Source organism: Hemicordylus capensis, chromosome 10 (assembly GCF_027244095.1).
Source record: "Hemicordylus capensis ecotype Gifberg chromosome 10, rHemCap1.1.pri, whole genome shotgun sequence".
Taxonomy (NCBI): domain Eukaryota; kingdom Metazoa; phylum Chordata; class Lepidosauria; order Squamata; family Cordylidae; genus Hemicordylus; species Hemicordylus capensis.
In genome coordinates this window covers 1,696,514-1,722,708 of record NC_069666.1, presented here as the reverse complement: position 1 = coordinate 1,722,708, position 26,195 = coordinate 1,696,514, and the positions used below count along the sequence as shown (strand labels likewise).

Below are 26,195 nucleotides of genomic sequence, written 5' to 3'. Positions count from 1 at the left end.
CTCTTCCAATCGTGGGTGTTGAGGTGAGGAGCTGTTGTTTCCGGCCTCTCTGGATGGTTCAGTAGTATCTCAGAACTACCGTTTTTCTTTCTGTGTATTATTGGGCGCAATGTACTTAATTCCATTATTTAACATAAATTTCTACTGGGCATCTGTGATTGTCCTTTGCAAATCCCCCTCCTGTATCTCTTCAGTGTTCCTCAGCAGGCCCACTGTTTGTATGGATCACAAGATGTCACCTACCAGTCTCAAGAGTCCTGTTCATCCCTTTGCTAATTCAGGTGGTTGTTTTTTCCCTAGCATTCAGGGGTATACTGCCTCTGTACATGGAGGCTTTGTGTCATTATGGTAACTAATAACCACTGATCCTTCTCCATGAAATTGTTTAATCCTTTGTAAAGCCATCTCAACCAAGGGCTCTTACTGCTTTCCGTTATAGTGAATTCTCTATTGGGTAAGCCTGAGGAAAAGAAGGCACATCCTTTTGTGAATCTGTAAGGTGCTGCTGTTTAGCTTCCAGGCTCTCTTATTATGCAGGAGGGAGGGGATGTTATAAACCTCCGTCATGTTGTCTCCATGCCTCCACCTTCCTAAACAAAATAGTCCCTAATACTATTTTCTGTGCTGGCGAGGTAGTCTGACAAAATGCACACAGCTGTAGAGACAGGAATTAGCTTCCCCTGGAAAATCGGTAATGATTCCAAGCAGCACTGGCCAAGTAGGAAGAGAATGTATCATAATTTTCAAGCTCGAGCCCAGCCCAATGGGAACGATGCCTTGAATGTCGTGGGGTGGGGTCTTGCTGAACAATTGCTAAATCTGAAGCCGTCTTTGATAATTTAAGTGGTTTAAAGCATAACAAAGTTATTCTGTAATGTACCATTTAATTAAATGCCTGTTTTCCACACTCATTATACATCAAGCTGACAACTGAAATCCTTTAATCTAACACAGGCAGCTCTTTAGGCCTCTTTCATTGTAATTCGCAGCTCGGCTTCACTCGCTCCACTTTAGCTGTGTGTGTGAAGAACATCTTTTCATCTGATGCTGTCTCTTTGGAGCAGTTCCAGAGGGCTGTTTTTTTAGGCCCACTGTGGTTTCCTGTGGCACGGGAGAGCTCTCTCGGCTGCTTCTCTGTTTGTTTTTTAGCTGAGAGTAAAAGTGTTTCATTTTCGCTGCCTGGAGGATTCGCGTGATATTATTAATAACAATCATTTATATAGCTCATTGTAAATTAAACATTTCTTTATAGTCCTTGGCATCCTCACAACTAGCATTCTGATGTAGCGTCTTAAAACAGCTTGACAGGTAAGGGTTCTTGGGACCTAGCTAAGGCTGCATACTGGGTCGGTGGCAAAGCTGAAATGGAAATCTGCCCAAATTGGGGCTTCAGCTTTCAAATGGCTTCTGAGATTTTGACATCTTTTTTTCATGGAGGGGTTGTGTGAAAATGTACCTCTTAATGGCCCAGTCAAGTCTTGTGCAGATGGAAGCAGCCAAGGGCGCCTGTGCAGAGCCTTGAAAAGCAAACCTAAAGTCCTGCCTTGCTGTTTTGTGCAGAAGGGGGAGGGTGTCTGGATCTCTGCGCCTCCCCGCCCGCCCCAAGCCACATAGGGTTATAGGTTTTGGATGTAGAGAGGAACTGTGGGTGAAACAGCTACTTGAGCACAAAGTTCCTTCTTCTTCATGTGTATGGAAAGTCTTCTGGCGGTATCAGGGCAGATGTCTTCAAGGGAGCAATATTAGCTAAGACCTCAACAAATTCAATTGAACCTTTTCCCCACCCCCTAAATCCAAAAGCATCTATAAATAGGGATTTAGTTTAGGAGAAAACAGATGAATTTGCACGAGTGGATTAGAAGAACTTGTGGGTGGGTGGGTGGGTCCATTTCCAGTCCATTTCATACCTAACTGAAAGCGGAGTCGTCCTTGTCACCAGTTTAGCCATTGCACTATGAAACCTGTCTGGCTTTGGCCCCAGATGGCCTCACCTGTGCTGTTTTGTGTGTGAGTCTCTCCTTAAGCATGGCGTCCACAGCAGCCTCCTCCAGCCGGAAGAGACAGCCAGCTTCCAGCACGGGGCCTGAGCGGGGAGTGGGCTGCCAACTGTGCCTCAGCTCCCTTTTGCTGGGCACTTCCCTCAGTGATTTTCCTTTCTGTTCCTGAAGCAGTGACACCATGCACTGTATTTTGAGTGCTAATGTTGATTGAAGTTTTTTTTCCCTTTGCACAAAAGATGTGCACTTAAACTGTCAAGAGAGTGAGTGATTGACAGCTGCTGCAACTGCTTTTTGTGTCAAGGCTTTGTCAAGGCATTGTGGCGAGCCTGCTTTCCTGAATGCCAGCGGTACCTTCTGGAGTATTCAGTCGACTGAGATGCTCTGCCAGCCTCTCTCTTAACGTAATGCTTAATACCTGGAGTTTGCATTCTGAGTGGGGAAGTGGCCTCTCGCTTCTTGTAAATGAATAGCTGTGATTCCTGATCAATGTGCGGAGGGTCATGGGGCAGCTTTGGACCTGTGGCTGTAAAACATTCCATTTGGGGAGGTGGGGGGGATTGAAACGGGAAACCATTTGTTGTTTGGGTGACAGTGTTCTTTTTGTAACCACTCATTCAGCAGGCATGCTGTTCTCAAAAGCATTCCGGGTACTCATAGGTGTTGGGCTGTTTGTCCTCTTAAAACGTACAACATTCTCCAATTAATTGTTAGACATCTATAATTAAAAATCAATGCAAATGGTGTGCTCTTACTGTAAAGAATAGAGAGGTGCATTTGCTTCCTGTTTGAGCTCAGCTGCCTGTGTTAAACATAATGAAAAAGCAAGGAAGTTCAGCTGCCTGGTATGTTACAGGATAGAAGTGGGTACACGCGGAATCTTTTGTGCAGGAGTCCAGAAGTGCTGGCTCAGATCACCAGCCAGGCAAAATATTTTACTCATCAGATGGTTCCTCAAGCTATATTTTATTTTACATTTACATTTTAATGTAAACCGCCCTGAGCCACTTTAGGACTGCCGGTAAATTGACTTAAATAAACAAATAAATAAATATATTGGTACATTATTCCATTGGACTTTTTTCACTCGTCAGGCATCATTTTTGACTCGTAGACTAGAGGATTTTCTGCTTTTGTGTATACCCCACTGCTGCTGTGGCTGTGAAGACTCTAGCAGAAACTGCCCACACATATTTTCTTCTTCCACCATAAGGACTAGGCACTTGCTCCTTATTTGTTCTTTTAAAAAGCTACAGTTCAGGATCTTGAAGAAACAGGATTATTTGTTTTAGGAAATGAAACTCTGATTTCTAGACTTCATCAGAGGCTTGCCTGAATTGGGAAGATACATCAAAATGAATAGTACAGCCAGCAGAGTGTGTTGGTCAAGTAGGGCTGACCCAACAGAAGATTGCGAGCGTGCAAGTGTGAACAACAGAAGGATCACTTTTTTAGGGAGGGGCTATAGATGAGGCATGTAAAGTGTGCAGGGTGGTGCAGAGCTGGGAGCTCATATGGAAATAGTGTTCAAATGGATGAATTGGCCCCCAAACTCCAGAGCTGCAGCTGCAGTATTTTTGGAGCCTTGGTTCCCTGGGTTAGCCTACATGGAAGGATTATCAAAAGAACCCAGCTTTCAGTTTGTAGGTTTGCATTATAATACTTGATTCTCACATGTAGTTATGCTATCTCAGTTCGGACTTAATATGCCATGATAGGCTGAACAGTGATCTGTCATCACTGTTTTCTTGTCCTTTGTTGGGATGAAAGAGGTGGGACCACTGGATTCCATCACCATTTTCCTGGCAGGTAGAAAGGCTGGTTATTTATTTATTTATTTTATTAAGAGATTTAATATACCGCCCAATCCACAGACTCAGGGTGGTGTACAAACAAGAGCAGCATGCGAGATTTGGGGGGGGGGGATAAATAAACCAAAAAAACACACCAAAGGGCAAACGCCTGGCGGAAAAGAAATGTCTTCAATAAGGTTTTGAAGGCTGAAAGGGAGGAGGCAGACCGAATCTGTGGGGGAAGAGAATTCCAAAGTGAAGGGGCAGCAATGGAGAAAGCTGGTGGTTTATTGCTGGTTCTGATAGCAGCTAGCCATTTGTTCTTATTTTCTTGTTTATAATGTTATGCCGCATAAAATATGTAAACTTAGCCATACAGTTTTTTAAAAGAAAACGTGTGTGTAAATTGACGTTACTAACTAGCGTGAATTAACATGTCTTTCTCTTCCCCACCCCCACTTGCAGGTGGTTAAAGGCCTTACATATCTATGGAGCTTGAAGATTTTACACAGAGGTGAGTGGTGTGTTTCTTCTTTCACTTTCTGAGTAAATATCCTTGTCTCTCCCCATTCCGGAAGAGAAGCCTCTGCAATGCCTTGGAGGCTAGTTGACTTAGGGCAGAATTAGCTTTTTTCCAGGCAAACGCCTACCTCAACTGGTTTCGTTCATTCCTAGTGAGACAACAGACTGTTGAACTACTTTACATTGGATTTACTAACCTTTGACTTTTAGACTGGTTTGTGGCATCTCTTTTGCCAAATGGACCTTAAAGAAATGTCAGGAGAGTGGTGCAGAGGCATTTTAAATCTGGTTTCTGCTTTTGATTAGCTCAGACTTGGGACTCCAGGTTTTGTTGGATGACAGTTCCCATCATCCCCGGCCATAGTCCTCTTTCCCTCTTGCTCCCCCACTGGGACCCCCACAGCGGCCCAAATGCAGCATCCTGGACTGGCTGAAGTTTTCAGCTCTTCAAGGGCAGCCCCACGCAGACCACGTTGCAGTAATTGGGCCTCCCTGTGAGCAGGCCTGGGGGACGGGGTAGGGTTGTGTTTCCAGGAGAGACGCAGCTGGCGCACCACGTGAAGCTGTGCAGAGGCATCAGGCGTTGATATTGTGTTGTTGCTGCTGCTGCTGCTAGCGATCTAAACCTGGGATTTGTATGGCTCAGCTTCCTTGAACTTTGGGATAGTTTCCTCTAATGCTTCTGCAATCAAGATGCAGAGAGAGCGATTGAGTGTGTGTGTGAAGATTATTTTGAATACAATCAATGGCTTTTTAAACATCTATTTGCTTTTGAATAAGGCAACTGAAATGTTTCTGTATTCAGCATCCTGACCCCCTCCTTGACAGTTCTGGTCGTGGCAAGGCAAAAGCACCCGCGGCCCATTCATTGAGCAGCCTGCTAAAAAGCATAGAAGAGCCTTCTCCCCCTCCATCGGGCCTGCCTCATAGAAATGATGTGTATTGAGGCAGCACTTGTGGTGATGAGCACGTAATGACCCATTTGGGCTCTTGTTTAAATTCTTCCACATCCAGAATGGAAATATTAATCACAAACAGATACTCTAGGAGAGCATTACACATGCACACAGGGTTTCTCTCTCAGAAATTAACCAAATCAATTGTCATTTATTTTAAGAAAAAACTTCAGAATTTCTAATGTTTAGTTATCTTTCCATTAATTGTCTGTTCTAACAAGAATGAGTGACCTCTCGCTCCAGAAATGCAGCAGTGAAATCAGGCAAAAAGAAGGACTTTTTTGCACAACATGTAGTTGAGCTATGGAATTTGCTGTTGATGGATGTGGCAATGGCTCTCAGTCCAGATAGTTTTAAAAAGGGGGTTGCCAAATTCACGGAGGATAGGGTATGCTTCCATCAGGGTCAGAGGTGGCATGCCCCTGAAATCAGGTGCTAGGGAATACCACTGGGTCCCCCCCACCGCCCACTTCTGGGCTTCCCAGATGCACCTGGCTGTTTACTCCACGAGGCAAGTTGCTGGACTAGATGGGCCGCCTTGACCTGATCCAGCAGGGCTTTTTAAATGTAACTCCTTCCAGAGAGGTAAAACCCCCTTCTGCCTGGAGTTGACCCAGTTGAATGGCTCCTTCTCATGGAAGGAGTATGTATCATTCCAAATGTGGTTGATAAGAATGACTCTGTTAATGCTGCTACCATGAGACGCACTCTAAAAGGCACACAGAGCACTCCAGATGTGCTCAGGATTTACTTGTGCCTGCCTGCAATTCCAGTTCAATTCCAGCCATTGAGCTAGTCTCAAATTCTTCTGGAAGTGGTCTCCAGCATAGCATGTAAATTTGTGATGGGGGTGGGGGTCATAGATACAAGCCAAACCAAGGGGATTGTGGGTGGGTGGACAGAAGCAGGTGCAAATGTCTTCAGGCTGTCTTCAGGTCCCAGCCACAGTGTTTGCCTACATGTACACAGACCTGTCACGGCAGTTCTACTTGCAGTGGTAAGCCCTGCGTTGAATAAGAGAAACTGGTTGGATCTAAGTTCAAGGCTGGAGGTACTTCTTCACCCAGTGCAAAATTGATTTATGGGCTTCATTGCAGCAAAATGCAGCCCCTAGCTTTGATAGTGTTTTTTTTAAAAGAAGATTAGAACAACTCATGGAGGGTTGCTCTGTCAGTTTTTGTTAGCCATGATAACTACATGAGCCTCCATGTTCAAAGGCAGTATATCTCTAAATGCTGGGGTGTGCCATTGCCTTTATGCCCTGCTTGTGAGCTCCCCAGAGACCTCTGACTGGCTTCTGCTGAAAACAGAGTGCTAGACGAGATGGGAGGCTGGTTTATTACAGGGATGATGAATATTTATATACTGCTTTTCAACAAAGAGTTCCCAAAGTGGTTTACATAGAAATAAATAAATAAACAAATAAATAAAATGGCTCCCTATCCCCAAAGGGCTCACCATCTTAAAAAAAAGGACACCAGCAACAGCCACTGGAGGGATGCTGTGCTGGGGCTGGACAGGGCCAATTGCTCTCGCCCTTCTAAGTGTAAGGGAATCTTTAAAAAGATGCCTCTCTGCTCCGTTAGCAGGGGCCATGCGACACGCGGTTTGCATGATCCTCATCCGCATAGGATGCCCGTCCTTCTCTAGTTGGGGAGCTCCTGTTTCGTGATGGTGTGAAAAGGCAAAGCAGGAGAAAAGGAAAAGAGCAGGTAGAAGTGGAAGGAAGTGATGGCTTTAGCAGCCGCTTAGCACACAATCGCTGCTCGCACCTCCAACCTTGTATGTATGTATGTATGTATGTATTTATTTATTTATTTATTTATTTTATTTCTCAAACTTGTACATTGCCCCCAACTTCTGGGCGGTTAACTTGCACATGAGCAGAAAATGGACACACACACACACCCAGCTCCCACCCCTGTGTCCATGATCGGTGATGAATAGGATGGGAGGCCCTACTAGGGCAGGGTTGGGTCTCCTATCCTATGCATCATCCTGAGAACAGCCCTGGGGTGATATAACAAAACCGGTCTTGTTTTTATGAAAAGCTTTTAGGAGTTGGGGCTGTAAAGGATGTGGGGTTCTGTCTTGTCATTCTAGGCCACCAGCTGTGTGTTTTGAATCTGAGATATTACACTGCCTCTACCTTTTCAATGGTAGTTATAATGCAGGTTTGATTTGAGTGTGTTTTTTCAGGAAAAGTTTTTTACCCAAACCTGAGCAGTTGGGATTGGGTGAGCTGGAAGTAGCTCAGAGGAAGTCCATTCCCCAGGATCTGTTTACTCTAGAGTAAACGCTGCTTGGCTTTTATTCCATGATCACATTTTGCCTCCCCCCCCCACGCAGATGTGAAGCCCTCCAATATGTTGGTGAACACAAGAGGTCAGGTCAAGTTGTGCGACTTCGGGGTGAGCACACAGGTATGGTTCCTCCCTTCCTCAGTCTCCCCTCTTTTCCTCCCCTCCTGCCCCCAAGAGCTCTGCTTTCCAAACTGGTCGTGAGACAAACAAGCCAGCCCTGCTTCCCCCCCCCCCGCCCGCCCCCCAGCAAGCCTGCCTCTGCCGGGAACGTGCGATTCATCCTTTTAATCTCCTGGTGACTTTTCTTCATCAGAATATGATTGTTCATTGTTTACTGACAGTAAAAACTGCTGATATTGTAATTACTACTTACGAATAGCAAACTTCATTGATATGCAGCCTGGCTCGGGAAGTGTTTGGTCCAAACAAAAGGGAGGGCAGGACGGGAGGAGCGTCTGGGGAGCCCGGCTGGCCTGCGGTAAAAATTAATATTGGGAGCAACAATGGCATTGGGCCCTGACAATGCGCAGCACCAATTTTAATTAATTTCCATTTGGGGCTTCCCCGAGGACCTCCGCGATACTGACCCATGAGCTCGCTGCGATGTTGCATTGAATTGCAGCCACCTTTTCCCTCCCAGCCAAACACAAGGACCAAAGGGAAGGTCACCACTGCATTCGGCGTTGTCAAAGCCTGTTGTCCCTCCAGCATATTTAGTGCTCATCCCAGCCTGATAATTAAGGTGGCTTTATTCACATCTTGAGCCAGCTGACAGTGGGGGGGGAGGAGCGGGGAGGGGATTGCTGGAAATCAAATCAAATCAAAACTCCCCACTTCCAATTGACTTTTTATATCCAACTGGTTGGTAGAGTACTAAAAGTCTAAGCATCCTGTTTAAAACAGAATTGTCTTTAAGGTTATCTGCTGTAAACTGAAAGACTGTGTTGGTTTTAAATTAGGGCTCTCGTTCAGAAAGGGAAGAGGGATTTAATCATTTTTAATGCCTCCCCATGAAGAGATGTCCCTCCCCTCCCCCCACTTTATATAATTTTTAACTGATTTATACATAGAATGATTGTAGGTTAAATGAGGAATAATTGCCCGTTTTATTTCCGCATTATCTTTATATGGCTCTAACAGGCTGTTTTGTCTGATAGCTGGTGAATTCCATAGCCAAGACGTATGTTGGGACAAATGCTTATATGGCGGTAAGTAAATGGAGGCAGAGACAACTTCTGTGATAAGCTGGGAGCCTTTGTGGAGTTGCTCAGTCTCCTGTGCAGTTTTGTTTCGCTGTTAGCTCTACTCTCCTGAGTGTCTTGTGTGTTGGTGAATATGTATGGAAACACGGAAACAGTCTATAAAACACCGGCACTTAGGAAGCTGCCTTCTGCCGTCAGGCCATTGGCCCATCTAGCCCATTACAGTCCAGCCCGGCTGGCAGTGGCTCTTTAGGAACACAGGAATCTGCCTTGTGCAGAGACAAACCTTTGGTCCATCTAGCTAAGGATTGTCTACACTGACTACATTGTCTACACTAGGGATTGCCTACATTAAATCGTCCCTCTCTATGGTTTCAGGCAGGGGTCTCTCCCAGTCCTACCCAGAGATGCTACCAGAAATTGAACCTGGGACCTAAATGCTCTACCACAGAGCTGTGGCCCCATCCTGTCAGAAGGAATATCGTACAAGGCCCACATGTAGCCACCCATCCAAATGCAAACCAAGGCGGACCCAGCTTAGCCAAGAGGACAGTTCATGCTCACTAGCACAAGACCAGCTCTCTTCTTTGGCCATGGTGGCTGGGAATGACGTGAGTTGTAATTCAGCGACATCTGGTGAGCCAGGTTTGGGAACCTCTGTTAGTGCAGTGCTCCAGATGTTTTGAGGAAAAGGGAGGCTGTTGTGTGTAGACTTCATATGCTTGGGCATGTTGGCAAGTTGGATGTGCCCCAAATACATGCCCAGGCCACACAGATTGGCCTGTGTCATTCTGGAACCACTTTGGGACGAAGGCTGAGAGCAGATGACAATGCCTGAGCCCTGTTTCTGCATGAAGAGGGGAGGTTTCTCTCATTCCCTCTCTGCTGCTCACCATGCTAGGTTGCCAGAACCTAAGGGGTATACTCATGGGTCAAATGGGCCGTAACCCAAAGTTTGGCTTTAAAAAAGCCAAACCTGCACAGGAGCATGGAGAATTTTGTGGGCAGTCCAGACCATCTTAGCGGTTTTCCTTTTTCCATTCATTGATTGGCTTAGCATTTTTCTGACCAAAAGACTTCTTTAACTTCTTTTTAAAGACTCCTCCTTGCGTGAGAGAGGAAGTGTGAGAAAGAGCTCCGATGCGTATGGCTCTTGATCTTCTGCCTTATGGGTTGCTGCCTCGTCCCTGTCCAAGAGGTCCGGAACACTCCTTTGTGGGGGTGGGCAGGGACCTCAGCCGAATTGTTTTCACCTGGCTCCAGCTTCTCTTCTTGATGGCTTTAAATAGCTGTAATAATTAAATTGTATTATTCCTTTTAATGTACAACCCTCAATTACACCTCTATTTCCCAGGTGGGCATTAAAGAAATTACTTTTTTTCTTATTGTTTACGGATGACTGTGATGCATCCATCTGTTAATTGAAAAAGTGAGGATTAAAGCTGTAAGTTGTTTCATCCGTTCTTCTGCTAGGACTGCTTTTTACTTCTCGGATGAATTTCTCTCCAGTCATCAGATTGTTCTGGCTCAAGCCAATAACTGTCGGGAGTAGGGATGAGGAGAGAAGAGCAGAACTGCCTCCCATCCCATCTGGTGCATCCCAGGGAGTGGATGGGCAGATGCAACTCTGGCGTGGACCCCTTGCTGTGCCTTTGTTGTCTGGAGGGCTGACACTGGGCTGAATAGGAGGCAGACAGTGAAGGCTGATCAACACTGCTCAGAGGAGACCAGTCTAGGCAATGCAGCAGAACGGGAAGTGATACAGTCCATCCCTGTGCTTGTCTGCACGTCACTTTGTGGCAGGAGTAACTCACCTTGCATGCCCAGAGAGAGAGAGACTAGAACACAACTTCTCCTTGTTGGCAGGTTTGGTGCCGGTGGTTACTGAAGGAGATTTCTTACTCCCAGCTCTGCTCTTCTCATGCAAGTTCAAGCTCCTTGTTCTAGGATGTTTACAAAGGGGCACCTTTAGGAGTAGAGCAGGTGTCTTCTGGCTGGCCTGCTGTCACCTGGCAACTTAAAAAAAAAAAAGTTGCCCCAAGACGTCAAGGACATTGCGAGGTTTTCTTACTCTTCCTCTGGCCCTAGAGCTCTGTTGCTGACAACTCCTTCGAAGGAATTTTCAAGGTGATGCCTAAGCAGCATGATTGTGTGGACAGAGCAACACAGACAAATACTCAGAAGCATTTCTGTGGTGCTGAATTAAGCATTTTGCTTGAAGCCTAGAACAGAAGTGGCAAACTGACCCCCCAAAAGTGCTTGGATCCAGCTCTCAGAAGCATTTTGATTTGGCCCCTAATGGGCTTACCAAATTTTAATCAACCTGTGGTATAATCTTTGCCCACACTTTCATTCCTAAGAAAAAGAAATTGGTTTAGAGAATTCCAGGGCTGTGTGAACTCTAAAATTTAAAAAGGAATCATAATTCTGCACAAAAGCAACCCAAGGTCTGTGCCAAGAAACGCGTGTGTGTGGGTATTGTGGGTTTGGGTGTGTGTCTTTTGCTTGTGGGTTAGAAGTCCTTGTCCCATTAAGGCTGCGTCTTAAAGACTGGCGTTTCGGCCATTGTGCCTGTGTTTCTTACTTAACGTTTACTTGGCGCTAAAAGCTCCCGACCTGGGATTAGCAGCGGAGAGGCCGCATCCTGCAGCACATTGGACTGGCACTAATTTGGGCGCGTTTGTTTTCTCTAAAGGCACCAGGGTTGTTATCAGAAGGTGGAGGGAAAGGTGTCCAAGGTGCCTGAACTAGACAGGTGCATTAGCAGCACAGTGGGAAGGAGAATCTCGTTGGGGCTTTTTATTGTTTCATTTCACACTGTACTTGACCTTGGCGATGCTTGGAGCACAGCTTTGGAGTAAAAGAGCCGGCTAGCTAGTTTGCGTTCCTTGCCGCCTCGAATGGTATTAAACTCGCTGCTAATTGGTGTGAGCCAAACCTCTTTCATTCTGCAGGCTGCAGCACACATTAGCTTGGGAACATTTAAATTAACGCTGGTTGGCTGCCACCTCCATTCTAGCTTGCTTAATACCTTCACACAAACAAGCCTGCTACTTGCAGGGCAGCAGAAGTGGTGTGTGGGGCAGGGAGCAGAGGGGAAAGGGTGGGGAAGTGGGTGGGCCGAGGGGCTCAGCATGTCTGCCTTGGTTACTCCAAGCATGCCACTCGGCTTGGCCCACTTCAAAGTGATGGCCTCTAAAGCCCTACGTGGATTGGGACTAAGGCATTTAAAGGCTGCTCCCACAGGGGGAAGGAAGCAAGAGGCGCTTTACTCTGCATCCCACCACTGTTTGATGGGTCAGCAGAGTCTTCTTGGTTGGAGCACCCAGACTCTGGACTCCCCTGCCTTGGGAGGCTTGTCTAAGCCTGGACCCTCTTAAACATTTGTTCCTCCTTGTGATGCAGTCACCTCATGCAGAGCGACTGGTGATCCCATAATTGTGCAGCTGTGACCTCCTTCCCCTTCCTCCTGTTGACATAGCTCTTGAGCAGCTCATCTCATAAGAACAGCCCTGCTGGATCGGGCCCAAGGCTTATCTAGTCCAGTACCCTGTTTCCCACAGAGGCCCATCAGATGCCTCTGGGGAAGCCCACAGGCAAGAGCTGAGAGGGGCAGGCCCTCTCTCCTGCTGCTGTTGCTCCCCTGCAACTGGTATTGAGAGGCATCCCGCCTCTGAGGCTGGAGCAGGCGGCCTGTAGCCACCAGACCCGTAGCCATTGATAGACCTGTCCTCCATGACTTGGTCTAAGCCCCTTTCAAAGCCATCCAAGCTGGTGGCCATCACCACCTCCCATGGCAGAGAATTCCATCGTTTGATTATATGCTGTATGGAAAAGTGAAGACCCAAGAGGCAGGCCAAGGCCAGAGTCTTCAGGCCCCTGTCTTTCTATGGGATGCTCTGGAGGAGGGGATCAAAGGAGTCAGCTGCTTCATCCAGGGCACCCAGATGTGGGGTGGGGGCAGCCTAGAATTCTGCATTTCAACATGCAGGCCCTGGGCCTCCAAACGCCACTCTCTGGGGAGCAGATGCCAACTTCTGCCCTCCTCCCCTGCTCGTGGGCGCTCCATGGGAAGAAGCAGGATGGCAGCCTCGGAGGAGGAGTCTCAAGCCGGCCCTGCAGTGTTGCCCTTCGGTTCTGATAGCACCTTTGAATTAGCCGCGCATTTTGTTTCTCCCCACCGCGCTGCTCCAGTATCTACAAAAAAAGAGGGAGTGGGGGAGGAAGAAATTGAAATCCAATGTTGCTATCAATATTAATCCGTATCATAAACATCTGCAGATCCAGACTTGAAAATCTCCGCTTAGGCTTTTGTTGCCAACATATGCCGGTTTGTCATCATTCTTCCTTGACCTTTTGTGAGGCTCAGCCATCTTCCCTCCCCACCCTTTTTGTTCTCAACAGCCGGAGCGGATTTCAGGAGAGCAGTATGGCATTCATTCTGATGTCTGGAGTCTGGGGATTTCCTTCATGGAGGTAGGTGCACATAGGCAATGTTTTTCCAGCTCTAGTTCATGCAGTTTTTAAAAGAAGTCCCTCAGGCAAAGCGATGGAGAATTCTGCTGGTTTTTCTTTTGTGTGTGTGTTTTTTTAACAGTTCTCTCTTGTCCTGCATCCCCAGCTGCAGTGACCCAGTTATTTGGAGTTAGAGGCAGTTTCTTTGTTCTAGGAGAGGGAAGTTTATATCAAATCTCAGATCTTTGCCCACTCAGAGGCTGGGGCAGGAGCTAGAGAGGTCTTGGAGAATGCTTCTGATCTTGAGTAATGGTGGGTCTTGGAACCTCCCCGCCAGGAAGGGAGACCCACTCTCAAGTCGTGTCCCAGGAGCCCTCCCAACTATTATCAGGAGCTGCTGATGTTTTTCTTTTCTTCCTCCCTCCCTGCTCTGATGCTTTCTTTCTTTCCCCTCACTCTTCTCGTGGTTTCATACACATCAGGTAGGTGTGAAGGGTTCTCTCCTCACACCTGAGTTGAGTTTTGTACTTAGATTTGGCCAGACCTAATTATGGATGAGCTCTTTGTCAGGAGCGATCCATGTTGGAATTGCTGCTGCCACTAAAAGTGCTCATCTCCTGAAGCTTTACTGATTGGGTGGATAGAACCTGCATCCTTCATCACCATCCAGGACCAAAAGGCATTTCCCCCCAGATCAGGTGAGCCTAGGGAGCCTGTGGTGTTGCCCTTGCAGGGACAGGCATGTCTGTCTTGTTTGTCTCGTTGGCTAGTGCCGCTTCTTTCTCCTTGGTTGGGGTTGCATGGCTCACCCATGAAACTCACCAGGTAACCATCCCTTGGCCTTGCCTACCTCACATATTAGCAGAGGCGCTTTTACACACACACACCCCAGGGGCCCCCAAATTATCTTTAGTCTGTCCTGGGTGGTGTGGTTACATATTAAGAAATGGTGCTTAACTTGCAGCAGGTGGGGTGTGTGTGTGTGTGTCTTAGTTCCAGGCTCCAACATTAATTAGGTGCAGCTCTGAATATTGGTTGTGAGGTCAAAATGGGCAAGCCATTCTGCTTCCTGTTCATTAGCAGGGTACGATGCCCTCTTCCAGGTCAGCAGTGGAAGGGGACCGGTTCAGGAGAGGAAACGAAACTGACAGAGGAACAGGACCATGGCTAGCTAGCTCCCAGGGCAGGATCGGGATTGGGGGTGGCGGGGGGGCGGCGGCTCTGAGCAGAGCCTCCATCAGGGGACAGGAGGGTGTTGCCTCCACAGAGGTCTGGTCCCAGCTGAGCCTTCAGACAGCTCTGCCCTCCAGCTCCTCTCCCTAGCTCTGCTTCACTCACCTTACAGGTGCTTGCAGGGGTAATGCTCTGTTCCCTAGACGCTGGCTTCAAGGCTGGGGAACCTCCATCCAGGCTCGGATAGCTCCTTTGCGTCTGAGGAGGAAGGCAAGGGCACCTCCTCTGGTTGTGGTGGCGGGGTGGCTCAGCTGTTGCTAGGGCTTTCTCTGCTGACTCTCCCCCCGAACAGTTTCTGTCCCTTCCTCAACTAAGGGCTTCCAGGCCTGGGGCCATGACTTAAAGGTAAAGTGTGCTGTACCTGGTGGCCACAGAGCCCTATAGTTGCCCTTGGTAGAATACAGGAGGGGTTGACCATTGCCGTCTCCCGTGCAGTATGAGAGGATGCCTTTCAGCATCTTCCTAGATCGCTGCTGCCCGATAAAGGAGTTTCCCATAGTCTGGGGAATATACCAACGGGGATTCGAACCGGCAACCTCTGGCTTGCTAATCAAGTCATTTCCCCGCTGCGCCATTAGGTGGCTTGGGGGCCATGACATACAGTGCCTTTATATAAGCAGTCCATTACCAATACAACTCAGTGGCCTGGTTCACACAGTCATTCATATCTAGACTACTTATGGGTTCCGACATTAGCATGATTGTGTGCACCCACACCTAGCTGGCTAATGGCCCGTGAAGAATCTGGGTTTCTCACCTTGGCATGGGTTCACACGATCGCACAGCTATTGGTAACGCACATTACACCTAGATTTCGTGTGAACTCGGGCCACATCTTGCAGTGGAGACCATTGAACCAAGGTCAGAAGGCTGATGCAGAGAGCATTGGGCTTGGACAGCGCCCCGTTGAGCCTGAGGAGGGCCAGCAGCACCACCACCACCACCTTCCCTCCCCCAGGGCAAGCTCCTTTTGCTGGAGTCCGCCTCCTGAGTCAGAGGCACAGAACAATTTGTCTCTGTGTGCTTTGTTAATTGGTGTGTCATCGGCTCCTAGGAGACTTCCCTTCAGCAGGATCGCTGTTTTATTGAAGTGGTTTGAGTGATGTGTTAAATGAGGAAAGCAAGGGGACCTGTCTGGAGGAAGGTGCCGGTGAAGCTCCCGGAAGCCACACAAGGTCATTGCCGTTCAAGTCGCGCGGCTGCCTGTCAGCGCTCGGAGGGGGCAGCCGGGATTTCCAAGCACCCCTTTGCAGCCAGGCCCCAGGCCGCCAAGCCTGCATGTTGCTTTGGAGTACGGGGCAGCAGTGAGGCGGAAAGGGTTCTTTCTGGCAGGCCTTTTTAAAGAATGGAGATGAAATCCACGTTCCGGACTTCAGACCTGCCTTGCAGGCCTGCCCTCTGCTCTCCTGAGGGGGCGGGGGGCAGATTGTGGGCATCTCTGCCAGCTTAGAGAGGCTGTCTTTTGTGCAGTTACTTCACACAGAGGTTCCCAAATGTGGGTCCCTAGATGTGGTTGGACTGCAACTCTCATCATCCCCAGCCCAGTGGCCTCGGCCTTTGTGGCAGGGGGAGGATGGGGGGGTGTTTGGGAGTGCCTGACTTCACTGAAAGGACGGGAACATAGGCAACTGCCATACTGAGTCAGACCATTGCTCCATCTCGCTCAGTATTGTCTTCACAGACTGGCAGCGGCTTCTTGTTAAGCAGCATGTGGGTCCTGAACTGGCCTTATGGTAGCAAGCATGACTTGTCCGCTTAGATAACCAGGGTCCACCCAGGTTGCATTTGAATGGGAGACCACATGTGAGCACTGTAAAATATTCCCTCACTCAGGGGATGGAGCCACTCTGGGAAGAGCATCTAGGTTCCAAGTTCCTTCCCTGGCAGCATCTCCAAGAGAAGGCTGAGTAACCGTGTGGTAAGGTGGATACGATAAGAAGAGCCTGGCTGCGGGATCAGACCAAAGGCCCATCCAGTCCAGCAGCTGCTACTGCCCACAGTGGCTAACCAGCTGCCTCCTCTGTGAAGCCCAGAAGAAGATAGGAAAGCTCCCCCGCTTTTGCCCCCAACACCTGGTATCCATAGGTATGCTGCTGCCACTGAACGTGAAGCTTCCACCTGGCCATCATTCCCAACAGCCAGCAATAGACCTCTTGTCCTCCATGACTCTGCCTAGTGGCCTTTTGTGGCCATATAAGCTGAGATCTGGACACACCCCACCCTCCTCTCAGAACTTCCAGACCAGGCTTGGTTCAATAATCAAGCAGCTGATAACTCGGAGCAGCTAAGGAGCGGAGCTCACCACCCTTTCCTGCTGGAGATGGCTTCCCCTATCGGACCCTGACAAAGCCTGTTCCATGTATATTGGCGTGCCGGGGAAAGGGAAAGGATCCAGATCTCCCAGCAGTGGGGAAATGTCAATCCTTGCTGAGGTTTTAAACAGCAAATATGCCTTGTGCAGAGGAAGGAGTTCCATCCTGTCTCAAAGAAGCTGCATGGAATAGAGGAGGAAACACAGCAGCACAGTCAAACTCCTTGGTTGCCTTAGAGTACTGGGCTCTTAGGAGGTAGAGCCCCTTCTGTTTGGCATGCAGCAGGTCCCGGCCCTCCTGGCATCTCCAGGCCCAGAAAAGGCCCCTCTCTGGCTCTGGCCTGAGGAGCTGCTGCCAGATGGGGCAGACAGTCCTTGGCTAGATGCTCCAGAGTTCCGGCTTGGGATAAGGTGGCTAAATCTGTGCAGGTCTTCCACAAGCCCTAAGACAGCCCTGAGACCTCCACCGAGAGGAGCCTTCTGGGTCCGAGGGTGTGATTTCCAGCCAGACTCGGGTCCCAGCCCCTCTCAATCTTGGAAATGAAGCCTTGCTCCTATGGGAGATATTTGGGCTGAGGTGAATGCCCCTTCCTGAAGTGTTACTGTCAAGAGAAATAGAGAGTTGGAACGTACAACTTGGCGAGTTCCTTTTTCCTGGTAGTATTAAAAGAGATAAATTGGACAGGCCAAAAGAGACGCGAACCATCCTTTGGGATCTGGTTATGAAACCTGTATATTGTGTTGGGGCCACAGTTGCTGCCTTGGTGTTGTAAAAAACCCCAAGAGCTTCTTCCAACAATTGTTTGGGGATTGTCTTGTTTCCAAGCTTCTTCCTGTGCTGATTTTTGCATCTGGCCACCAGGACTTTACATTTTCCAGCAAGTTTCGTTCTCCCAACGTCTAAGCACAAGCTAGTGAAGCAGGAAAAGAACTGGACGCTGTAAAGTGCTCTAGAAGTTCTGCTGAATCCTAATCCTAATAATGCCACCTAGAAAAGCTATCCTGCCCCCCACCTTTTGAAACCATGCAGCCCTCAGCAGGTCTTGTTTCTGTGGCTCGGAGCCCTATGCCCATCCGGTTCAGCTCTTCTGGTGCTCAGCTGAATGTGTGCCCTCTTCAGATTCCAGTGCCAGACAAAAAGGACTTGCACTGTAGACCTCCTCGAACGATGCCCCGTGTGCTTCTGCAAAGAACGGGGTGGCCTTGGGCAGCCTTTCCGTTCAGAACTAGAAGTTCTAACTGTGTCTCACCCGCCCTTAACTCTGGGTCTGCTTCTGCAAGACGGAAGGTCAGTATTAACTAATCCCATTTGAAGTAGCATTATTTTCTCATTCCTACTTTGAAGACTTCAAGTAGTTGTTAATTGAACACATTAGATGGATCTGGGCGCATTTCAGTAGTTACGGTATGATTCGTTTTAAATTGCATTAACTATTTATTTTTTACATGCCACATTCCCAGCCTTCTTTAGGCTAATAAAAATCACCCTTTTACAACCAACTATCCAGGGAACCAGCCATGTGAAGGGTAGTTATTTTGGTGGCTGCAAATCACTCTCTAATACTAAGAGGCAGACCAGAAGAAGGCAGTCATGAAAATCCTCCCTGAGCAGAGCCCAGATGCCTCGTGCCGCTCAGGAGGCAGCCGGGGAACTGGATCAGGCCCACGAAGGAGGCGCTGAAGCAGACCTCCAGAACCTCTGACCCTTTCCCTGCCCTTTCATGATCGCTGCCCCACACCTTTTGCTTCCATTTGCCATTTATTATTTATTTATTTAACATATTTTTATACCACCTGAAACGTACGTCTCTGGGTGGTTTCCCCCCCCCCAAAATGACAACAGAAAAGTTTAAAAAAATAGTTAAAACAAAATAAATGACAACAGAAAAATTAAAACAATTAAAAATAAATACAACAATTTAAAATTTTAAAACAATATTTTAAAACAATGTTAGAACTATTAAAACAGTATTTAATTAAAAGCCTGGGTGAGGCCTGGGCAGATGCATCTTTAAAGATTTTTTAAAAGTTGTCAGAGGTGGGGAGGCTCTTACTTCAACAGGGAGCGCATTCCAAAACTTCAGGGCAGCAGTGGAGAAGGCTCATTCCCGAGTAGCCACCAGACAAGCCGGTGGCAACTGCAGATGGACCCCTCCTGATGATCTCAATGGGCGGTGGGGTTCATGACAAAGAAGACGTTCTCTTAAAGACCTGGGGCCCAAGCCATTTAGGGCTTTATAGGTTATAACCAACACCTTGTATTTTGCCTGGAAACTTAGCAGCCAGTGTAGCTCTTTCAATACAGGAGTAATATGGTTTCTCTGAGATGACCCAGAGACCAACCTGGCTGCCTCGTTCTAGACCAATTGTTGTTTCTGGACTACATACAAAGGCGGCCCCACATAGAGAACACTGTAGTACTCCAGTCTGGAGGTTACTAGCATATGTACCACTGTTCTGCGGTAGTTTATCTCAAGAAACGGACACAGTTGGTGTATCAGCCGAAGTGGATAGAAGGCATCTCTGGCCATTGCCTTGACCTGGGACACCAGGGAGAGGCTTGGATCCAGAAGCAACCCCATACTGCATCCCTGTTCCTTCTGGGGAAGTGTGACCTTATCCAGAACAGGCGGATCAAACTCCTCTCCCGAGTTTTGACTCTGCAAAGCAGTTTCATGTCGATGTTAAACAACATCGGAGACAATACAAAGCCCTGAGGGACACCATACAAAAGTTCAGATTTTGAAGAACAACAGTCTCCAAGGGACACCATCTGGAACCTGCCCCAGAGGTAGGAGGGGAACCACTGCAAAGCAGTGCTTCCTCAACCCCCTCAGACGCGCCAGAAGGATACTATGGTTGATAGTATCGAAAGCCGCCAAGAGGTCCAAAAGGACCAACAGTCTCACACTTCATCTGCAAATTCGAAATTGGAGATCATCCATCAGGCCAACCAAGGCAGTCTCCACCCCATAGCACGCCCAAAAGTCAGTCTAAAATAGGTCTAGATAATCGGTTTCCTCCAAGACTTCTGGAGCTGGGAGGCTACCATGCTCACAATTACCTTGCCCAGCCATGGAAGGTTGGAGACAGGCCTGTAGTTACACAACTCTGAGGGATCCAATGCAGGCTTTTTCAGAAGTGGTCTAATAATTGCCTCCTTAAGACAAGGAGGCATCCTGCCCTCCCTCAGGGAAGCATTTATGATATCTACAAGACCTTCTACAACAACCTCCCTGCCAGATAGTATAAGCCAAGTCGGGCAAGGGTCTAGAGAACAGGTGGTAGGCCGCACCGCTCCAAGCAGCTCATCCACATCCTCAGGAGTCACAAACTGGAACTGATCCAACCTAACCACACAAGAGGAGTCGCTGGACACCTCCACGTCAGACACTGAAGTAATTGTGGAGACTGAGTCTAAGTCGGCCCGAATACTAGAGATTTTCCCCACAAAGAATTCATTAAACGTGTCACAGCAGGTAGATGTTCCAGATTCTGATTGAAGGGAGGAGTGGCACATACTAACGCTCTCACAACCCTGAACAGCTGGATGTGAACTTGCGGGTGCAATACAGGTAGAAAAGAATCGCTTCTTTGCTGTACATATTGCCTGACCATAGATCTTCAAATGTTCTCTATGTTGCAATCTGTTGGATTCGAGTCGAGTCTTTCTCCACTTGCGCTCCAGTCATCTACCTCGCCGCTTCAGCTCCCGTAGTTCTTCCGTATAAAAAGGGGCCAGTTTGGAAGTGAGTCAGAGAGGACGCTTAGGAGTGATCATGTCTACTGCCCCGGTGAGTTCGCTGTTCCAGTTCTCCACTAGAGCATCAACAGGATCACCGGCAGAGTCAACACTAAATCCCTTCAAGGCTTCTTGGAATCCTGTTGGATCCAATAACCTTCTCGGGCAGACCATTCTAATAGGCCCCTCAGCCCTGCAAAAGTGGGGTGTGACTGTGAGTCCAACCTTAACCAGATGGTGGTCCGTCCATGACAATGGGGAAATCACAGGAGTCCCACCCACAGAACACCACCCTGATCAGAGTGAAAAACCAAATCAAGCATGTGACCAGCAATGTGCATTGATCCTGAGACCGCTTGAGATAAGCCGCTATGAACTCCGGAGCCGCCCCGGATGAATTGGTCCCAAAATGAACATTGAAGTTGCCGACCAGCACAAACCTGGGAGACTCCAACACCAAGCCCGAGACCAAGTCCGTTGGCTCAGTTAGGGACTCTGTTGAGCAGCGGGGCGATCGGTACACCATTGCTGCAGACCCCAGTCCTTCTGCCCACATTTGCTCACACTGCACGTGGGCACCTGGCTGCCAGGATCGTCTGGGGCACACTAGAAGAGCTAGGTCCCTTTCTTTGAGGGATGATCTAAGAATACCTTTGGAGAAAGGACTCGCTTAGTTTTGGTGCCCAATTCTGTATGAGCTCAGACTCGACACAAGCAATGCAGAAAGCAGGACGGCCTGTGCCTTTCTGTTTAAGCTGCCAGCAAGGGAGATGGAGCCGATGCTTGGCCCGTGTGACTTGCCAAGACGAGACGACAGCTGGCAAAGAAAAAAGCCCTCATTTCTTTCTCTTTTGCAGTTGGTTGTTTTGGATTACTTTGAATTATTGAAGGGCATATCTCTTACTCATAAAGTTCCTGCAGGTGGCCCCTAGATGGTCTTTGGACTATTTCTGGCTACGGCAGGTAGGCTTTTGGTCCTTACTGTGCAACATGATTTACTTTTTATTAGTTTGTGGCTATATTGAGCTTGGTCCAAGGGCTGCCCAGAAGCTTGGACAACCCAGAAGCTTGTATGGGCACAGAGCACGGCTGCCTGTTTCCTACTGGTGCTGGATCTGAAGGTGTGCCCTTGCTCAGCTCATTCCCTGCCAGATTCCTTTTGGGCCCAATTCAAGTTGCCGGTTTTGACCTATAAAGTCTTGCATAACCTGGACCTTCTTACCCTAAGGACTGGAACATAGGAAGCTGCCTCCTACCGAGGCAGGACTTTTGGTCCATCTAGCTCAGCATTGTCTACACAGACTGGCGGTGGCTTCTCTGAGCTTGCAGGCAGGAGTCTCTCTCTGGCCTGTCTTGGAGATGCTGCCATGGGGGGAGCCTGGAACCTTTTGCATTCGAGCAGGCAGGTGATCTTCCCAGAGCAGCCCCATCCCCTCAGGGGAAGATCTGACAGTGCCCACACATGTAGTCTCCCATTCAAATGTAGCAAAGGGGACCCTTCATGCTTGCGACCACCAGGCCAGCTCTCCTCCCATATAAAGAGAATCACCACTTTGACAGGTGCCTTTTTGCTCAGTGAGCCAAGGGCTAAGTGGCCCATCAAGCTCAGTATAATTTAGACTGGCAGCCTTGTAGGGATCTACACTGGCAGAGATCTCCTTTCCCAGCCCTACCCAGAGATGTACTCAGGACTGAACCTTCAGCATGCCAAGCAGATGCTCTACCACTGAGCTGCTGGCTCTTCCCTGAGGAGCCACCTTGTCAGTTTGAGGTCAAGACAGCAGGCGGTGTTCCCTGTGCCAAGTTTTGACCCAGTTCAGGCAGCAGCAGCTTGGACTGGGGCTTTTCTGCAGTGGTGGTGGCACCTCCTCCTCCTCCTCCTCCTCCGTGTAGAAGTTCAGGGGGGATCTCCTGGTTTGTCTTTCTCGAGTCGCTGCAAGACCCGCCTTTTCTGCAAAATGTTTGACTGAACTCCTGCTTCTGTGGCTGTTCCGCTTTCTGTGTTGCATCTGGTGTTGTTTAGAAAGTTGGTGGTTTTTAATGTACCTTCCTTGTCCGGATGTAGACTGCTTTTCTGAGTTGCTCCCAAACTGGCAAGCTTCAGAGGGTTCTCTTGGCTGGTCATAGGGATTGTGATGGGGCACACAGCGGGAAGCCGTGTAGGGGCTGAGCGTGGTTGGGATCAGGCCATTTGTGAGGTCAAAGCAGCACTTTGGTGGTATTCCTGGGAGACCCAAGGAAGCTAGTGATGATCTTGGGCACCCATGTGCAGTGCCTCTAGTGATCTTTCCCCCCAATGTCCAGAAACTGGCTGCCATGTTCTGGACCGATTGTGTTTTCTTAATGATGTAGTGTGTGAGCATGACAGAGAGAGAGAGAACACGGATTTTTGTTGTGGTTCCATTGTGATTTTTGCCAAATGATGGCCATCGGCACTAAATCTAGCCCTCTGCTGTGAGGATGGAAGTCGATGTCCAGCTTCAGTGGCAGTTTTGTGGCAGCAGAACTGGCTGCCCAGGTTTCAGTGCCCGAGGCCTGGGTCATGAATTAATAATTGCCTCCGTGGCGGGTGAGGCCCGTCAGGAAAGCTGGGAATGGAGAAGTTGCCTTGCAGAGCACTATCAATCACCCAGTGACCATAACTTCGAGTAATTAGTGTATTTTATGGGCCTTTGCTTCAGCGGTTTGGAAGCGCATATGCTCGAGTCAGGGCGAAACTTAGCCGGAGTAATATTCCAGGATGATTTATCCACTTGCTGTGCTGGGAGGTAACCCTCTATTAGGGGGAGATTGTGCACTAAGCTGCGATGAAGTGCAAGTTTAGGTAAAGTTTGCCCAGGTTGAGACCTCCATGGATCATTCCCCCGCCCCCCACCCCCCACCAGTGTTCATTGCTGGGCAACAGTCAGCCGGCTTTGTGCTGAGGAAATAAATAAAAGCAATTACTCCAACAGAGTGTTGCGTGAGCAAAGAGAATGGACCACTTTTCTCCAACTCCATCTTGGTTTAAAACTCAGATCATTAGCCTCGTTTATTGCTATTTTGCCCTTTTTTATTATAACTCACCCCCCACCCCACCCCACCCCCCGCAATCCTCACCATCTCCGCCTTGGAGAAGGAAGCTCTCTCCGCTGCTGAGTCCACATCAGGGTGGGATCTCGGGCCTCATCTGCCTTCAGTCTCTCCTCTGCCCAAGAAGAGAAGATGAGAGACCTAGAAGAGAGCAGGATAGTGCCCGAGACACCAGCAGCATCTTGCTCTCTGCACATTCATTGGCTCCAAGCCCTGCCCATTGATTCACTCTCATGGCTGCTAGGCTAGATGGCTTTAAAAGGGATTAGACAAGTTCAGGGGGAATAAGGCTACTATTCCTAATGGCTCTATGGAACCTCCGGGTTCAGGAGCAGTGTGCCACTGAGAAGCAGTTGCAGGGAAGTATCAGCAGGAGAGTGTCATGCTTGTGGCCTTCTCAGAGGCATCTGGCTGGTCGCTGTGGAAAGGAGCAAGATTCTGGGCTATGTGGACCTTTGGCCTGATCCAGCAAGACTTTCTTTCTGTCCTTACAGTGCACAGACAACAGTCAGAATTGTAAGCTGGACCCATTGTAGTGAACTCATATGTCTTGATCTCATCGCCTTTTTTAGCTTTATGCAAAGTTCTCCACCGAGATGGCACAATGTTCTTTGCTTCGAATAGATCCTTCCAATTCAACACCTTGGCAAATATTGCCTCATTTTCTTTGGCTTTGACTTGGCCATAAAGAGGGACACGGAGGGCACCCAAGCCTTGTCTCTCACCTCCTGCCACCACACAGATCAGGGAACTCCTTCAGGGCCCAAATTGCCCTGCAGCGATTTGAACCTGCCTGCCAAACTGCAGCTCCAGCCCTCTCATCTCATTTAGATGGTTTTGCATCAGTCCCACCTTCCAAGAACTCAACTTCCGTTCCTAAATTAATTGCAAAATGATGCTGCAGAACGAAAAAAAAATATATAGAATTCTTCTAGACGAGGATGGTTATTCTTTCATGGAAGTGAGTTAAACTTGGGTTTTCATCTTGTCTGCCCGGAGGTCCCCCAGGACCTGTGTTCTGCTTGGCCTAGGTGCAGTCCCAAGCAAAGTGTCGTCCCATCTGTCTCTGTTACTCGGGCTCACGGCCCTCTGCAGGGGTTGTGCATTCCACAAGTTATCAGCTAATGGTCTTGTACATTAAAAATGGAGGCCTCGTTCGCTCGGTGGCCTTGCGCTGCTTTGTTCCTAAGCCCCAGACACTTTGGTGGGCAGCTGCGAACTATAGGCAGAAGATTAAATTAATTTGTAACTCCCCCCCTCCCCACTACCCCTTCTTTTGGACCTGCATTACTAAATCCTTCTCATTTAATTGAAACCCTATTTCAAGGTGTTTGGCGTCTCTGTTCCTGGTTGCCAATTTAACCTCCAAAGCACTTTAACATGGGCAAATTGCTATTAGATCCTCCTGGATTCTTTTTTAAACTCTGCAGTAAGAGGACAGTGGAATTGGTGCAGGTCAGAAGGGAAAATGAGAGGGCTTCTTTTTGCAGTATTTAATATTTATCAGGGTCTTTGTCCGTGGAATGTTAAGGCCATTCTAAACCTTGTATCTGGAAATCTACAAATTGGTCTTGGAAATGAGATCTTGCCGTGTGAGTTTCAGGTAATCCAGTTGTTATGTCTGCTGGTTTTTATTTTTTATTTTTTTAAAGAAAAGTTTTCAGTGTCTGAATGTTCCAAACTGGCGGCTGCTTTCCTCTAAATTGAGGGTTTAACGGCAGTGCACAATCTAAATGCAAAATCTTGAGATGGAAATTTAATTGTGTAAAATGTGCACAAAGTAATTAAGAACAAATTTTAGAACATTTCAGACTATAAAGTCCTTCTTTAGCTCGATCACAAGTAGTATCGTAAGTGCTTATTTTCAATTTGCAGTTATGCTGAGAAACATGGAATGTGGCTAAATAAAGCCATCCCAGGCTCTTCAGGATAACTGTAAATTAAAAAAAACAAACTTGCAAGTCGTACAGAGTAATCTAAGGGAGTGGGGGGGGGGACTGGATAGCTTCATTGTCCTAAAAACCAGTGCTCAAAACGTCCTTGCCTTAGTTGCTTCTCGGATGCAAAGTTATTGGGACTCCAGGCCGTAGCGGGTCTTAAGCCAGTGACCCGGGGAATTTCAGGCGGGACAGCTGCCTGTGAACCGCCACCCAGCTCTGTCTAAAGAAGGGAACTGCATGGATACTGTCCACACCAGCCAAGGGCATCTCTTGGTATCGGTAGCCCAGGTGATTCTTCCTGGCCTCTATAGGAACCTGCCATATACTGAGTCAGACCTTTGGTCCATCTAGCTCAGTATTGTCTTCACAGACTGGCAGCGGCTTCTCCAAGATTGCAGACAGGAATCTCTCTTAGCCCTCTTTTGGAGATGCTGCCAGAGAGGGAACTGGGAACCTAGATGCTCTTCCCAGAGTGGCCCCATCCCTAAGAGGAATATCTTACAGTGCTCACACATGTAGTCCCCCATTCAAATGCAAACCATGGTGGACCCTGCTTAGCTAAGGGGACACTGCTTGCCACTCCATGAAGAGCCTGTCGTGTGCTCCTTTGGGGTCAGAGCTTTTTACTGACACAGCCCACTGGCCCCTTATTGCCGCCTCCTGGTTGGC

The 26,195-nt window shown here is 48.3% G+C and overlaps 1 protein-coding gene across 10 annotated transcripts in view; it reads left to right on the top strand.

The window, feature by feature from the left end:
* Positions 1-26,195, top strand: part of MAP2K5 (mitogen-activated protein kinase kinase 5) — a 126,902-nt gene that overhangs the window by 43,634 nt on the left and 57,073 nt on the right. For all 10 annotated transcript variants that reach the window (XM_053271739.1, XM_053271737.1, XM_053271736.1 and 7 more), the window contains 4 exons: positions 4,256-4,304; positions 7,618-7,691; positions 8,729-8,779; positions 13,178-13,249. In XM_053271739.1, the coding sequence (XP_053127714.1) occupies positions 4,256-4,304; positions 7,618-7,691; positions 8,729-8,779; positions 13,178-13,249 (246 nt within the window). The remainder of the gene's footprint in view (positions 1-4,255; positions 4,305-7,617; positions 7,692-8,728; positions 8,780-13,177; positions 13,250-26,195) is intronic.